The sequence below is a fragment of the Melopsittacus undulatus genome, chromosome 5, assembly GCF_012275295.1.
Source record: "Melopsittacus undulatus isolate bMelUnd1 chromosome 5, bMelUnd1.mat.Z, whole genome shotgun sequence".
NCBI classification, from domain to species: domain Eukaryota; kingdom Metazoa; phylum Chordata; class Aves; order Psittaciformes; family Psittaculidae; genus Melopsittacus; species Melopsittacus undulatus.
This window is the reverse complement of record NC_047531.1, coordinates 66951153-66963195: the sequence shown is the minus strand read 5'-3', so window position 1 is coordinate 66963195 and position 12043 is coordinate 66951153. Positions and strand designations below refer to the sequence as shown.

Sequence of the window (12043 nt, the reverse complement as noted above, 5' to 3'; positions counted from 1 at the left end):
GGTTTACAGGGAGCAACACAGCAGATGCCCTTCTGCTGCTCTGCAAGGACCCTAGCACAGGGCTGTACCAGGGAGGACAGGGCCTGAGGGCACTTCTCCTGCCCTGATTCAGAGAGGAGCAGCCCCTTTCCCGAGGGCTCCCCAGGCACCTACTGCTGAGAGGCTGGGAGAGGAACTGACAGGGGATCGTGAAGTGCTGTCCCAGACCTGAGCCTCCAGGCACCCGCAGCCCCCGCAGCCCATGTGGTGGTCTCTTGTCATAGCTATCCATAGGTGAAGAGGGACACCTTCTCCTCTGGGGAGCCACCAGCTCCGCCCTGCAAACACAGGCCATGTTAGGCATTACCTAAATAGGATGGAGACTGAGACAGCTGGAGAAATCTCTACTAGCCACCCCTGCTGGGCCTTTGGGAACATGTGATTGCTCTCTGTACTATGTGGGAGACTTTCTAAAGCAGGTGAGGGCAATCACTTTGTAATCCTTTCTTGACTCTCTTCCCCTCTGAGGTTTTGGACCAATATTCTGATTTAAGCATTTCCTCCCACCACCTTCCTCAGCTCCCTGATGTCCTTCTCCCTAGCTTCCAACACACCTACCCTGATCAGCACTCACCTTCACCCTCCCGTTTTTAATCTCTTGTGTGTGGCACAACTTGCTACGGTGTTTGTTTTCTGACAACTCCCAGAGTCAAGACAAAAGCCTCATTCTGTCAGTCACTGTATGAATACGTGATTAGGCACACCCCTTGCTCCAAAGACCTTTTGAGCTAAACCTGCTGCTTTGATTTCACAATGATACTAAATTCCTTTCCCAGTTTGCTCTCATCCCTTTATTGTCCGCAAATTAACAGCAATTTTATTGCAAGTGAGTCTTTCCCCATAAAAAGCCATCATTTTTTCTACTCATCGGTTCTTCCTTCTTATCTTGGGTTCTTCCTTCTGCCATAAATTATCTTTGTTTTGCTTTGCCAGCTCACCCTTTGAGATGCCTTTCAGTTTGCAGTTCTCTCATTTTCCAGCTCTTTTTTCCTCTTGGGGTTTAGCTCGTGCTTTCTTCTCTGCCCTCTTTCAAAGAAAGGAAAGCCCTTGTTCTCACAAACTCAGCTATCCTTCAGCTGAGCTGAATTTATGATGGCCACTGTACCCTCTTGTCTTTTCATGCCTAACTTTACAAGTGTCTTCATGGTAGCTATATCTGACAGCTTTGCTATCGCGTCAGTGATATTCCTCTCCATTTATTGCAAAATCTTCTTCCTGTCTTTACAGCCTCAAAATATTAATAGATATTTAACTGGATGAGTGTTAGTTTTTCTTCTAGGTTTTAAGCTCACTAACAGTGAGAGTAAGTTGTTATACGTCCTTCATGTCCTTGTGGTAACATTCAGGTTTATTATATGGTGAAAAGATCACCTGAAAGGATGGGAATTAGCACATGATCCCGTGATGACAGAGTAAGTCTCTTTCTTTCTTTTGAAATTCATATTTTCAATTCCCACTTGCCTGTTCTCACCTCTGATAAGCTCTGCCTCCTTGGGCATTTCCCCAGTTCTCCACAGAGAAGGCAGCAGCACCACTGCAATGTGGTTCTTGCCTGACTGGATTTGCAATGGGCACTGTTACCTTCATCTATCAGTACCTCTGCACATCACTGGATTTGACAGCAAATACAAGAATAAAACAAAGCCAGAGAAGGGACTTACACTGCTGCCCAGGGAGAGAAAGGCAGAGGGAAGGGAGGAGGGAAGAGAGAAATGAAGACCACAACCCCATCCGCTTGAAGTCACAGAGGTCATATTTGCCAGATGGGGGATGAATCAAAAGGGGCTTTTCTGGAGGTAGCTGGGCATGGGGAGCTTCTGTTTGATTATTTTCATTCTGCCAGGGTATCTCCCAGTGTCAGGTCACTCACAGACATAATTTTGTTCCAATAATGAGAGAACTATGTTAACAGAAAAAAGGAGAACACATCTGTGATTATTTTTCCTCCATCCAGCCCCATTAATAGGCTTTGGTGGCCAGTGTGAACTATATTTTGATCACTTCAGAGGTTTTGTATGAAAATTGTATGATAAGAGCCAATCTCATTTGCTCCTGTGCCTGTTTCCTGCCCTGTTGTAAACTAAGAATTAAGAACACCCCATACTAAGATAAATTTGAAATACAATTCTCTAGTTATTTGAATCAAAAGGCAGTATTGATTATTTAATTATGTAGAAATGATCCAGATGCTGTGCATTTACCACAGATTAATGACCGTCCCAGAGCAGTTAATGGTCCTTCTCGCTGCCATCAACACAAGCTGCTTATTAATCCCTGGAAAATGGCTTGCATAACAATCATAACCTGCTGTTAAAAGTTTATAAATAGATAAAAGTGTCACATGGATTTATGAGTGCTGAGGCTGAATGGGATCTGTGGCGTTTCTAGTGAATGAATGCCATGTGCATGAGGTCATCTGATTGCCTGAATTATCACAAAATCCCAAGTTGCTCTTTTGGATTGGAAAATGGCGCGTTAAGAAAGTGCCAAGTGGCTGGAGTCTTATCTGCTGACTGGGAAATAATTACTTTGCTGCATAATAAAGAGGTACCTTCATTCTAGCAGCAGTATTCTGTCCTTTTTATCATATAGCCTGAAATGCATGTAAGGGAGGATATGTGGCTGTGCTGTTTCACTCCTTTGCTTTATTTTTAAGAGGAATTAAAGAACACTTGCACATATGCACAAACACAGAGCTGATCCAGGTCCACCCAAAGCCCAGCGATGGGTTCAGCAGGCATAGGGCTTTTGCTAGGCTGGGATACGTATTTTTCACACAAAGGTCTTCAAAGGAGCCCTTCACACCTGGGTGTCTCCATCCCATACTGGGTTGCTGTAAAATGAACATAGTATATGCTGACAATGAAAGCTCCTTTCAGAAAACACATTGCCTCTTGGTCCTGGCAGAACCAGGAGGGCACACAGACCTCAGGGTGGTGGAGGGCAGGGAATTGCAGCAGCACTGTGTTCCACCAGCTGTGCCTCACTGCAATGCTGGCACTTACACTCCTCTTCTGCCTGGGAGCTCAGCTGCCAAACCAGCATGTGAGAAATGCGGCTCCTGTGGGTCTGTCACAGCACACCTAGAGTCACCTGGGCAGCAGCCTTTAGTCCCCAGTCCCCTTAGCAGCTACTGTCTTTAAGCTAGCTGTCTTCACCCTCCTAACCCCACCAGGCAAGCATTGGCTGGTTATTGCATTTGAGTGATGACTAATAAAAAGGCTATGGCAGAAGACTGAGAAGGCTTGCCCAAAGGAGCAAAGCAGATCTGTGAGAGCATCTTGTTCCTATCAGGAATTAGGGAAGTGGCTTCCCCATACCCAACCATATCACAGATCCCGAGGTAAGAGGAAAGATGAGCATTTAATGTCTCCTTTAAAGAATCAAACAGGAGGGGACGTGAGGGACCTTCCTGAATCAGTTTCCAAGTCTATCAGCACGACTGCCTCTGTTTTCTATTACTTTTAGTGGAACTGTCTCAATTGGGCAAGGACACATTTCAGTGCAGCACTGCACCAGTCACCAATCCTTTGAATTGGAGAGGTTGGGTGCCACAAGGCCCCAGTCCTTTGTCCTTTACACTCCGCACAATGCACCTCTCTCCTTCTCCAGCACAGAGGATTGGGGGGCTCAGTGACCCCCACACAGCAGCAGCTGGCACAGACTGTGACACATGAGAGAAGTGGGCACATGGGCAGGCTGTCGCTGCCACTGCAGAGGTGTGAGATACATATCCAGAGCAGAGCACTGGCCAAGAGGTCAGCAGCAGAAAGAAAAAAATAAAAGATGTATCTCACCCAAGACCTTTCCTCTGACCTTCAAAACTGCTCAGACAGAGAGCACACTACTGCAAAGACCTTCTGTCTCATTGATTGCTTTGGCCGTGATACCTTCTCCCTGCACCTATCCTTTGGGCTCCCTCTTCTCTCCAGCCACAGTCTATGATTTGTATTCTTTTCTCTGACACTTCACAGCCTGCAGCCTCCCCACCTCTCTCCTCTCATCCCAGTCAGGAAGCTGCCAGCATGCCACAGTCCATTCCTTTGCCCTTTTGGTGGGTTGCAACTTACTCATAGGATGAGTACAGAACTAAACTACTTGTCCTTCCTTAAACCCTTTCCAAATCTGCTTTGCTGCACTTCCACAACACGTGGCCAGTTTTCAGGTAAGATTAGCACTGCACACTTCATGTGCTACCTCTCCAAGGAGAAACACCTCCCTGGGTGGCCCATCCCTGCCTTCGCATGGAGCGGGTGCCTACAGCCGGTAAGGACCCCCATCCCGGGCATATAGGCTGTGCAGCGCTAGGGGATATCAGACCAGAAAGCAAGAGCTGAAAGATGCCTCCCTGGGCGCGCCCGGGGCACTGCACCCTTCTGGCAGTGGCACACAGCATCCAAAGCCTGGTGTCGGCGAGGCAGGAATAGGACCTCTGTCTCTTCACACAAAGCAGGGTAGCAGGCCAGCGGGCGCACGTTCCCCATCGCTTCCATCTCTCCCCATTTCCTCCGTCAAGCAGAAACCAAAGGGCGGTCTGCAGCTCCCTTGGAGATGCTCCTCTTAGCGTAGCGGTCCTGCCATCTAGCGGTATCTGGGATGGATAATCCAAAACGGCCGGAGGGACCCATCAGCACCCTTCTGCTTTCCCCTTCCCGCTTTTTTCCCCGTTGTCCTCAGAGCAGAAGGTGAATCACTGGAGTGCCGTTCCGGAGCAGAGCCCCTCGTAGCCCCGCGGTGGGATGCTGTCCTTCACGGGCCCACAAGCCCTCCTGTACCTGACTGAAGTACATGGTCAGGCAGAAATGGCAATAGATGTCTAAACCCATGCATGATCTCTATGGCAGACTTGCACGTGGGAGTGATCCTGGTGTCCCATTCACTGTGGGAGATGGTGTGGGCACGGGGCTAGGAGATGGAGCAGTCAGGTTCAAAGACAAATTTGGGTGAGGGAGGGGTGTAAAAATGATTTCTGAATTAATACAATATTTATGTGTAGAGCAGATGATAGGAATTTCTTTCTCATCACAATGGCAATTAAATAACCTAGAGTGCAGACTTTTATAAACAGTTCTGATGAACACCTGCCAAGGACAACACCATCCTGATGCAGAGATGCAGGTGTTTTTCCCAGTTCTTCACTCTATTGGCTCTTCATGATCCCTGTAAAAGAGTGAAGAAGGCACATTCTTGCTTTTTTTTTACTGAATTAAATGCTCAGTTACACGTACAGGAAGTGGGAGAGAGGAGGATACAAAGCATCCCCTTGAGAACTTCAGATTATGTTATTCAACTGCATAATTAGGTCTCATCAGGAACATGTTTTAGTTAGGATCACTCAAGTACCTCAACTATTTATCACTGTGCTTCAGAGTACGTTTTGATGACACTGAATCTTTTTTCCTTTACCTTGCATAATAGTGACAGAAATTGAAATCTGAAGAATGTGGCTGGAAAAGATGTTTCACGTGAAAGACGAAGAAGGTAAGAAGAAAGTCGATATATGCCTCTCACCTCAGCCAAGGCATTTAGTTTCTTAGGGCCTGTGCTTGTAATGAGTCCAAAAGGTGCTGCAGAGCTCCCCTGGGGAAGCGAGCGAGGTCTCCATCAGCATCACCCCCCACCAGACCCCGCTGGCTGGAGACCGACCACGCTGCACTGACAGGCTGGGGTAAAGCGACCCTGAAGGGAGCTGCAGCAATCCTCTGTGCCCGCAAGCATCAGGGGCCAGCACTGCCTCTGGCTGGGGGCAGAGCGCGTCCCTGCCTGTTCGCACCTGCTATATTTCCACTCTTTTGCTCCCAGAGAACAACCCGGTAGGAAAATGCGTGTTGTTCTGCATGCAAACGGCAAAGCCACACTCAAGCCATAGCAGCTGTCACTGAGCCATTGCAGCTCGCCCTGGCAACCCGCCCCGTTCTCCCTCAGGCCAGCCGGGACTACCGCTCCCGGCATGCACCGCCGACGCACTCCGCTTCCGGGTGACGGGAGGCAGCGCGCGGTCAGACATGGCGGATGATGATCTTGAGGAGGTCGGGGCCGGGCCGAAACAAAAGGAAAAGCCGAAACATAGAAGCAAAAAGAAAGCGGCAGCAGGTAGGGACAGGGTCAGCGGCCGCGCAGGTCTGGTACCTGGTTTGCTGGGAAGCCTTCGGGCTGAGGGCTGCACACTCCGTGGCCGCCGGCCTGCTGCTCTCTCCCAGCGCCGGGGGTCCCCGCGGTTGCCATACACAACCGGGGCCTGAGGAGCTTGGCTGCTGTTTCTTGTAAGCGGAGAGGCAGCGTAGGGAAGGCAGGCTGCTTCCCTGCTTGCCTGGCACAGAGGCGGCTGTGGGTGTAAGGGCCACACAGCGGTGGGGCCTTGTGATGTGCCTGTCGTTATAGTGCTCTGGTTGCTCGCCTCAGCCTAGGTCTTTTTCTTATGTAATATGTCATCCACAGCGCGCATCTCAGCTGAGAAAACTCCTCTGTTAAATAAATAGCCTAAAGCAGTAACTAAGGTAAGAAGAGATGCAAAACAACCTCTTTTTTTCCCTATACTTATAGCAGTTGATGAGTCTGAACTTCTCACTGTGCCAGATGGATGGAAAGAGCCAGCCTTTACAAGAGAGGATAATCCCAGAGGACTGCTGGAAGAAAGCAGTTTTGCAACGTTATTCCCAAAGTACAGAGAAGCATACTTGAAAGAGTGCTGGCCACTGGTCCAGAAAGCCTTGGGTGAACATGTATGAACATTTACTCATTGTGAGACTATGTTTTATCTTTTAGGAGATACAGTTCTTACTTAAGCTTACAAAAATAGCGCAAGTTGCTTTTATGGTACAGTATTTGTGTATATTTCTACTGTGCTTGCATTTAGGGTTGGTAGTGTAATTTTTGTCAGCACCAAGATCAGTGAAGGTCTGTGGAGCCAGACTTACAGTTCGTTACATCTTTACAGATGCTGGCAGCAAAGCTCTCTGAAGCAGCAAGTGTCTCAGCATCCAGACACTGATAACTTTGTTGTGCCTGAATTCAGGGAAACAGTGGAGGTGTTGGTTTGGGCCTTGTGATGCACGTGTTTGGTCTTTATTCATAGAGTCAACCAGGTTGGAAAAGACCTTTAAGATTGTCACATCCAACCTTTACCCTGGCACTGCCAAGCCCACTACTAAACTATGTTACTGAGGGCTTCATCTGCATAGTTTTTGAACACTTCCAGGGATGGTGATTCCACCACTTCCCTGGGCAGCCTGTTCCAATGCTTGAGCACTCTTTCAGTGAAGAAATCTTTCTGAATATCCAACCTAAGCTGCCCCTGGTGCAGCTTGGGGAGATTATGTCTTGTCCTGTTACTTAGGAGAAGAGATCATCCACCTCCTCTCGCAAGGAGTGTGTGCGAATTTCCTTAAGCTGAAAGTCACTTAAGGAATTTTGGAAAATGGATGTGTATTCCTTATGTAGCATTCTGTTTGTGAGCTTCTTACTGCCAAAGATAAATTCTGAGGTTCTTATTTAGAGGCTGACTCGCTATTTCTGTTCAAATATTGCAGTATGTGAATGCAGCGCTGGATTTAATTGAAGGAAGCATGACTGTCACTACCACTAAGAAGACTTTTGATCCATATGCAATCATCAGGGCTAGAGATTTAATAAAACTTCTGGCAAGAAGTGTTCCATTTGAACAGGTCTGAGTTAAATCCTGGAATCTTGTATCAAATTCTGTTGTAATACTTATAAAAGAGTATATTTTCAAAATGTGGGATTTTCAAGTGAGTCAAGTAAAATATAATACATATTTAAAGCAAATGTATCTGAAAAAGCAAAGTGAGAAGAATAAACTGAAGTATTCTTTGAATACTCTTCTGAATGATACATTCAAATGATGTTGTCTGCTTCTTGTCTCTTCAGGCAGTTCGTATCCTTCAGGATGATGTTGCATGTGATATTATTAAAATAGGCACTCTGGTGAGGAAGAGAGACACTTTTATAAAAAGAAGAGGACGACTTCTTGGGCCAAAAGGATCTACTCTGAAGGTATTTCCTGGAGATGTAGTAACCAGACAACTCTTAGACCCAAATTTGAGCAAGGTCTTTAGTCTGTACTTAATTCATTTTTTTTTTTTTTGGTAGGCCCTGGAACTGTTAACAAACTGTTATATTATGGTGCAAGGCAACACTGTTTCAGCTCTTGGACCCTTCAGTGGGCTAAAAGAGGTAAGGGGAGGCAGATGAGCCATTTGTATAGCAGACTTTTGTTACAGGCTCAAGTGCAAAATCTGGCAATCTCAGGAATATCTCGCTGATTTTTCAGCTATGTGTGAGATACTTTTATGTGAATGTGTGTAGTCTTAGCATCTTAGCTGCTGAATTTTGCTTCAACTCTGAGGTCTTTCTGTCTTAGAAGTAAAAAAGTATTTGTGAGCTACTCTTTTGGGTTTTTTTTTTTAGCAAGACTTTTGGTAGTTTTGCATAAGGGGTGCAAGAATGAAAATATTGCAGAATTCATGATATATAACCTTAAAAAATATATAATACATTTTTAATAACTATGTAGGAGAAAAATGCTCATCAAAACCAGGTTTCTCATGACACCTTAAAATCCATGGTAATATGGAAGTGATGTTTGTGGGGTGTTCTGGAGTGTATTAGAAACATGACAAGATTATTGATATTTTTGAAGTGCTGTGCCTTCTGGTTGACCATGTGTGTTAACTTTTTTAATCTACCTATTTTGAAGGGTAGTGGCTGGGAGAGGAAGAAAGATCATATACCTGGTAATTTTATTGATTAAAATACGAATTACTTGCTGAGTTTTCTGTTCTTTTTTTTTTTTTTTCCTTAAATACAGGTCAGAAAAGTTGTTCTGGACACAATGAAGAATATACATCCCATATATAATATTAAGGTTAGCATAGTCCACTGTGCATCTTTGTTTACAAAAAAGTACTGTTTTTTCTCAGAGAGTTGTATGTTGATAATTTCCATCTTGCTGTGTGGTAGCCTATTTTTTGAGACTTGTACCAGGATATATTACCATAATATCATTAGCAGCATCTCAGAAAACATAAAAGGAATAGCATCTATAAACCTCCCTCCCTTTGATTGTTTGCTTGATGCTTGCTTATTTAAACTGAGGCACCTCCTCCAATGCATTCCGTCCCTGCTCTGATACCTACTTGTCTTTCTTTGTCTGCGGTTCATAATTAAACCCCTCTGCTTATACTGAAGTGAGAGATGGAAGATTTGGATGTAGCGTATTCATTCTAAGAAAGATTAGTAAAACTCATAGTTTGGAGCTCTTGGCTACTACTGTAATACTATTTTTTTAATAACTTCTTTGTGACATTCTAAAACTACTGAAGACTTTGATGATCAAAAGGGAATTAGCCAAAGATCCTGTACTGAGGTCACAAAGTTGGGACAGATTTTTGCCAAAGTTCAAGCGGAAGAACTTGAAAAAACGCAAGGAGCCGAAGAAGAAAAATACCAAGAAGGAGTACACGCCATTCCCACCTCCACAGCCGGAAAGCCAGGTCAGATGAAGCTTTATTTGATTATAAGTATATATAGGGCAGTATAGATACATGCAGGAATATAGCTCAACTTGAAATCATGTTCTTGCTAACAAGAGGTTGGAAGGCCATCTAGTTCCGATTTCCTGAGCCTGTACATCTGGCTTATAGCGCATAATAAGCTAAAACTCCCTGGTACTTGTCTTACACAGATCGATAAAGAATTGGCAAGTGGCGAATACTTCTTGAAAGAAAGACAGAAGAAACGAAAGCGAGTGGAAGAGATAAAGGTAAAGTTGTTCTAACTCACTGTTCAGTTAAAGAGTATTTGACTGCATACTTGGTTTTGTTTCATTTTCTTTTCTTTTTGAATGTCCCTTTTGCCCTGCTCTACCGATAATTTGACCTTTTTATTGGTAACTTTAGGCAAAGCAAGCAGATGCACTCAAGAAAAGACAAGAAGAAAGAAATAAAGCTTTTATTCCACCAAAGGAAAAGCCAGCTGTGAAAACGAAGAAAGGTAAATGTTGGTTTCTTTTTTTTTTCCTGCTCTAAAATCATCTGCTGTTGATTCCTAGGCTGAGTGATTTTTGCAAAGGTATAGTTGTAGGAAATAAAAATGGTCATGCAAAAAAACTCCTAGTGGTTAGATCCGTGCCTGTGGTTGCCAGGGACAGAAGGTAGATCGTGCAGGCCATAATTCTATATCTATAAAATGACAGCTGCCCATAGAACATTTTCCTAATGGAGATACTGGGATGGCCAGCTCGGTTCTGGTTACATCAATTTTTTTGCTTTCAATCTTGTAGTGAAGCTGCCATAACTTTTGCATTCAAATAGCGTTTCTGTTAAGAAAAAGAAACCCAAAAGCAATACTTACTTGAAAACTTATACCATAGGTAAGTGTTGGTATAAGATAGGGTAAATAGCTTTTCCAAAAGTTAAAACCATCCTGTATGCAGAGTGAGAACTTGTGTTCTCAATGATTTAGTTTTTATGCACTAAAGATACAAGTTTTCCAGATTCATTGATTATATTACATACTCATTCATTGCGTTAGATATATGATGTGTCTTTTGTATTAGCTATGTTACCTACATATTCTTATAGTGTATATTACGGTTTCTTATAAACTGAAAAGTTCACTTTTATCGAAAAGACTGTGTTCTGCAGCATTGACACAGTACTTTTTTGTGACAGCAGTAAATTTTCAGTCATCCTGCAAAAGACTGCACTGCATTTCAAGTACTGTGCTTTTCTAGCTGCTGTGTATTTTGACCTGAAATCTTTAGGTCTTCCAAGAGCAAGTAGTTTGTGGAGAAGAACTGAGATCAAGACTGTGTAAGACAGGAGAGTTGGATCCAGACTCATGACTTACACCCTAAAATAAAAATGCCATCACTTAACTATAAAGTAGGTTATTCATGTTGCTTGGCATTAAGTGCTTAACTTGTAGCTTAACCCTGGCACTCCTTGTAGAAGCCTCTTCATGCATTCATGTACATACATACATACCTTCATCTACATACATTCACACATTCATACATCTGGCATGTGGCATCTCTGTTCAAATGCAGGTGTATAGGGCTTTTTCTGATTTTATTTTTATGACTGTTCTCTGAATTCTGTTGAAATAAATTTTTGTGTATAATACTATTTTCAACTGAAATTATTATTAGAATAGTTCATAAAATCAACAGTGAACATAAAATGAGTCCTAGGCAATGCTGCTGGATGCAGTTTACTATGTTTGCATATGAAGTCATCTTGTAGAATGTTAAAATTTAGAGAAAAATAAAATTAAATGTCTGTTGTCTTTGTATTTTTTATTATGTAGCGTCCACTGAGAAAAAAATTGATATCGAAGCAATCAAGGAAAAGGTAAAGAATGCAAAGAAAAAGAAATTAGGAGCACTTCCTGTGGAAGAAGTCAAATTAAAAATGGCAGCAGATGAAAAGAAGAAAAAGAAAAAGTAATTCACCACCCAAGGTTTTCTCACTTTTTTCCTATGTTAATGAACACTTTCACACTTGGAAGATTTGAAATGTCTTGCTATCAGTATAATCTGGACGAGGTAGAAAGAGCATTCTCTTCATAAGTACAGTTTAATCAGTGCACCTAAAGCAGGTATGCAGAATTGCCAAGGTTGGTGAAGAAAATGTGCACTGCTCTGCTTGAGAAAATAAGAGAGTATATTTGGATAATACCTGTCTGCCTTAACGGAAGGTTTTGTGATAGAAACGTTCAGGTGCTTGGTGCAGGATATTAAAACAGGGTCAGAGAACTCTGGAAGTTTAAGGTAATTCTTCTGTGAAAGACTACCAGACTATATGCAGCCTTGGTTATGGTAATAACTTTTGAAAATGGGCAAGATTTATTACGGTATTATGCTTTTGTTTCTGTAAAAGCTGATTATTTTTGTGTGTCTTGTGTTTTTGTTAATAAATATTTTAATGCATTGTTCTTAAGTCCTTTAATTAGTCATCTGTTGCACAGCCTGCATGTTGTTTTC

General features: G+C 43.4%; 1 protein-coding gene across 1 annotated transcript; it reads left to right on the top strand.

Annotated features, from left to right (window-relative positions):
* Positions 1-6013: 6013 nt before the first annotated feature.
* Positions 6014-11994, top strand: KRR1 (KRR1 small subunit processome component homolog). Its single transcript, XM_005147899.2, has 10 exons — positions 6014-6132; positions 6583-6761; positions 7569-7703; positions 7927-8052; positions 8149-8232; positions 8867-8923; positions 9381-9551; positions 9743-9820; positions 9957-10050; positions 11368-11994. The coding sequence occupies exons 1-10, from the start codon at positions 6045-6047 to the stop codon at positions 11505-11507; spliced, it is 1152 nt and encodes a 383-aa protein (XP_005147956.1). The 5' UTR covers positions 6014-6044; the 3' UTR covers positions 11508-11994.
* The last annotated feature ends 49 nt before the right edge of the window (positions 11995-12043 follow it).